General features: G+C 49.9%; 1 protein-coding gene across 1 annotated transcript in view; it reads left to right on the plus strand.

The window, feature by feature from the left end:
* The window catches only part of LOC143277386 (sortilin-related receptor-like), a 125,447-nt gene that overhangs the window by 117,102 nt on the left and 5,845 nt on the right, over positions 1-2,500 (plus strand). Inside the window, exon 46 of the mRNA XM_076582169.1 lies at positions 657-866. Coding sequence (XP_076438284.1) covers positions 657-866 — 210 coding nt within the window. The remainder of the gene's footprint in view (positions 1-656; positions 867-2,500) is intronic.

Consider the following 2,500-nt stretch of genomic DNA (forward strand, 5'->3'; position numbering starts at 1 on the left):
GCAGACGCCTGACCAGCAGCGTAGCCCAATGTGCTTAGTCAGGCCTTGAGAAAAGAAAAAAAGAAAAAGGGGGAATAAATAATAGATAAGCTTGCATAAATAAATAAATAAATAAATAAATAATAATTATAATATAGAAAAAGGTAGTAGTAATAATAATAATAATAAAAAGACAACAATGATGATAAATAAGCAAATAAATGTAAAACATGAAGACACACATTCACACATATACCCACACATGCATGACAGATATGCACCAAACATGCAGTTTCACAGATATGAAAGCACAGTCAAATACATATAAACATACATGAGCTCCAACACACACACACACACACACCACACACATTACCCTGCACCTCCTCTACCCCCCTCCTCCACACACTCATTTCTAGTCTGCGTATCGCAGCTTCCACGGCACACACACACACACAAACACACACACATACGTCCATATCTCCCACCCCAAACCCCACACACATATATACAAAGATATATATATATATATATATATATACGTTCCAATATCCTGTTGCTCCCACAATGTAGGCATGCATACACTCACATACCTCATCCTCTACCCCACCTCCCCTCACACACACACACACACACACACACGCTATATGAATGCTATTATTATTATTATTATCCAGACTTTGAGGATGACTCGGACAGCGTGATCAGCGTGTCCAAGAGCTACCTGGTGGCCATCGTGGTGCTGGTGTGCCTGGTGGTGCTGGCCCTGGCCGTGGTGGCCGCTGTCTTCATCGTGCGCCACCGCCGCCTGCAGCGCTCCTTCCTGGCCTTCGCCAACTCCCACTACAACACCCGCTCCGGCACCACCACCTTCTCCAGCGACCTGGGTCAGTGCTGGGGTGGGGTGTGGGTATGGTGTGGTGGTTTGGTGTGGTGTGGTGTGGTGTGATGTGGTGTGGTGTGGTGGTCTGTGGTGTGGTGTGGTGGTTTGGTTTGGTTTGGTGTGGTGTGGTGGTTTGGTGTGGTGTGGTTGTGGTGTGGTATGGTTTGGTGTGGTGTGGTTGTGGTGTGTTGTGCTGTGGTGGGGTGGGGTGTGGTCTGTGGTGTGGTTGGTTTGGTGTGGTGTGGTGTGGTGTGTTGTGCTGTGGTGGGGTGGGGTGGGGTGTGGTCTGTGGTGTGGTGTGGTTGGTTTGGTGTGGTGTGGTTGTGGTGTGGTGTGGTGTGGTGTGGGTTGGTGGGGTGTGGTGTGGTGTGGTGTGGGTGTGGTCTGTGATGTGGTGTGGTGTGGTCTGTGGTGTGGTGTGGTTTGGTGTGGTGTGGTTGTGGTGTGGTGTGGTTGTGTGGTGTGCTGTGCTGTGCTGTGCTGTGCTGTGCTGTGCTGTGGTTGGGTTGGTGTGGTGGGGTGGGGTGTGGTGTGGTGTGGTTGTGGTGTGGTGTGGTGGCCTTTGTGAACTCCCACTACAACTACCACCTTCTCCAGCGACCCGGGTCAGTGCCATGATGTGGGGTGTGGTATGGGATGTGGTAGGGTGGGGTAGGATGGGTTGGGGTGGAGTAGGGAGTGTTGTTGGGTAGGGAGTGTGGTTGGGTAGGGAGTGTTGTGGGGAGTGTGGTTGGGTAGGGAGTGTTGTGGGGAGTGTGGTTGGGTAGGGAGTGTTGTGGGGAGTGTGGTTGGGAAGGGAGTGTTGTGGGGAGTGTGGTTGGGTAGGGAGTGTGGTTGGGAAGGGAGTGTTGTGGGGAGTGTTGTTGGGTAGGGAGTGTTGTGGGGAGTGTGGTTGGGTAGGGAGTGTGGTTGGGAAGGGAGTGTTGTGGAGAGTGTGGTTGGGTAGGGAGTGTTGTGGGGAGTGTGGTTGGGTAGGGAGTGTGGTTGGGAGTGTGGTTGGGAAGGGAGTGTTGTGGAGAGTGTGGTTGGGTAGGGAGTGTTGTGGGGAGTGTGGTTGGGTAGGGAGTGTGGTTGGGAGTGTGGTTGGGTAGGGAGTGTTGTGGGGAGTGTGGTTGGGTAGGGAGTGTGGTTGGGAAGGGAGTGTTGTGGAGAGTGTGGTTGGGTAGGGAGTGTTGTGGGGAGTGTGGTTGGGTAGGGAGTGTTGTGGAGTGTGTGGTTGGGTAGGGAGTAAGGTAGGGAGTGTGGTTGGTTGGGTGGGGAGTGTGGTGGAAGAGAGAGATGGTAGTAGTGTGAAGAACTGGGAAGGTGACAGTGAGCACTTCAGAGATACATATGTATGAAAGTACTTGTACAATACATTGTATTTGTAGTAGTTTCTGGAATAATCTTTTTTTCTGTATCTTAACGCTATTTATGTATGCATTTCTTCTCTTGTGCAGTTGATGATGAACCAGTGACATGGTATATATGACTGTATTTCTTCTCTTGTGCAGTTGATGATGAAATCAATGACATGGCGTAATATGTATGCATTTCTTCTCTTGTGCAGATGATGATGAAATCAATGACATGGCGTAATATGTATGCATTTTTTCTCTTGTGCAGATGATGATGAAATCAGTGACATGGCGTAATATG

This window comes from Babylonia areolata, chromosome 34 (genome assembly GCF_041734735.1).
Source record: "Babylonia areolata isolate BAREFJ2019XMU chromosome 34, ASM4173473v1, whole genome shotgun sequence".
Taxonomy (NCBI): domain Eukaryota; kingdom Metazoa; phylum Mollusca; class Gastropoda; order Neogastropoda; family Buccinidae; genus Babylonia; species Babylonia areolata.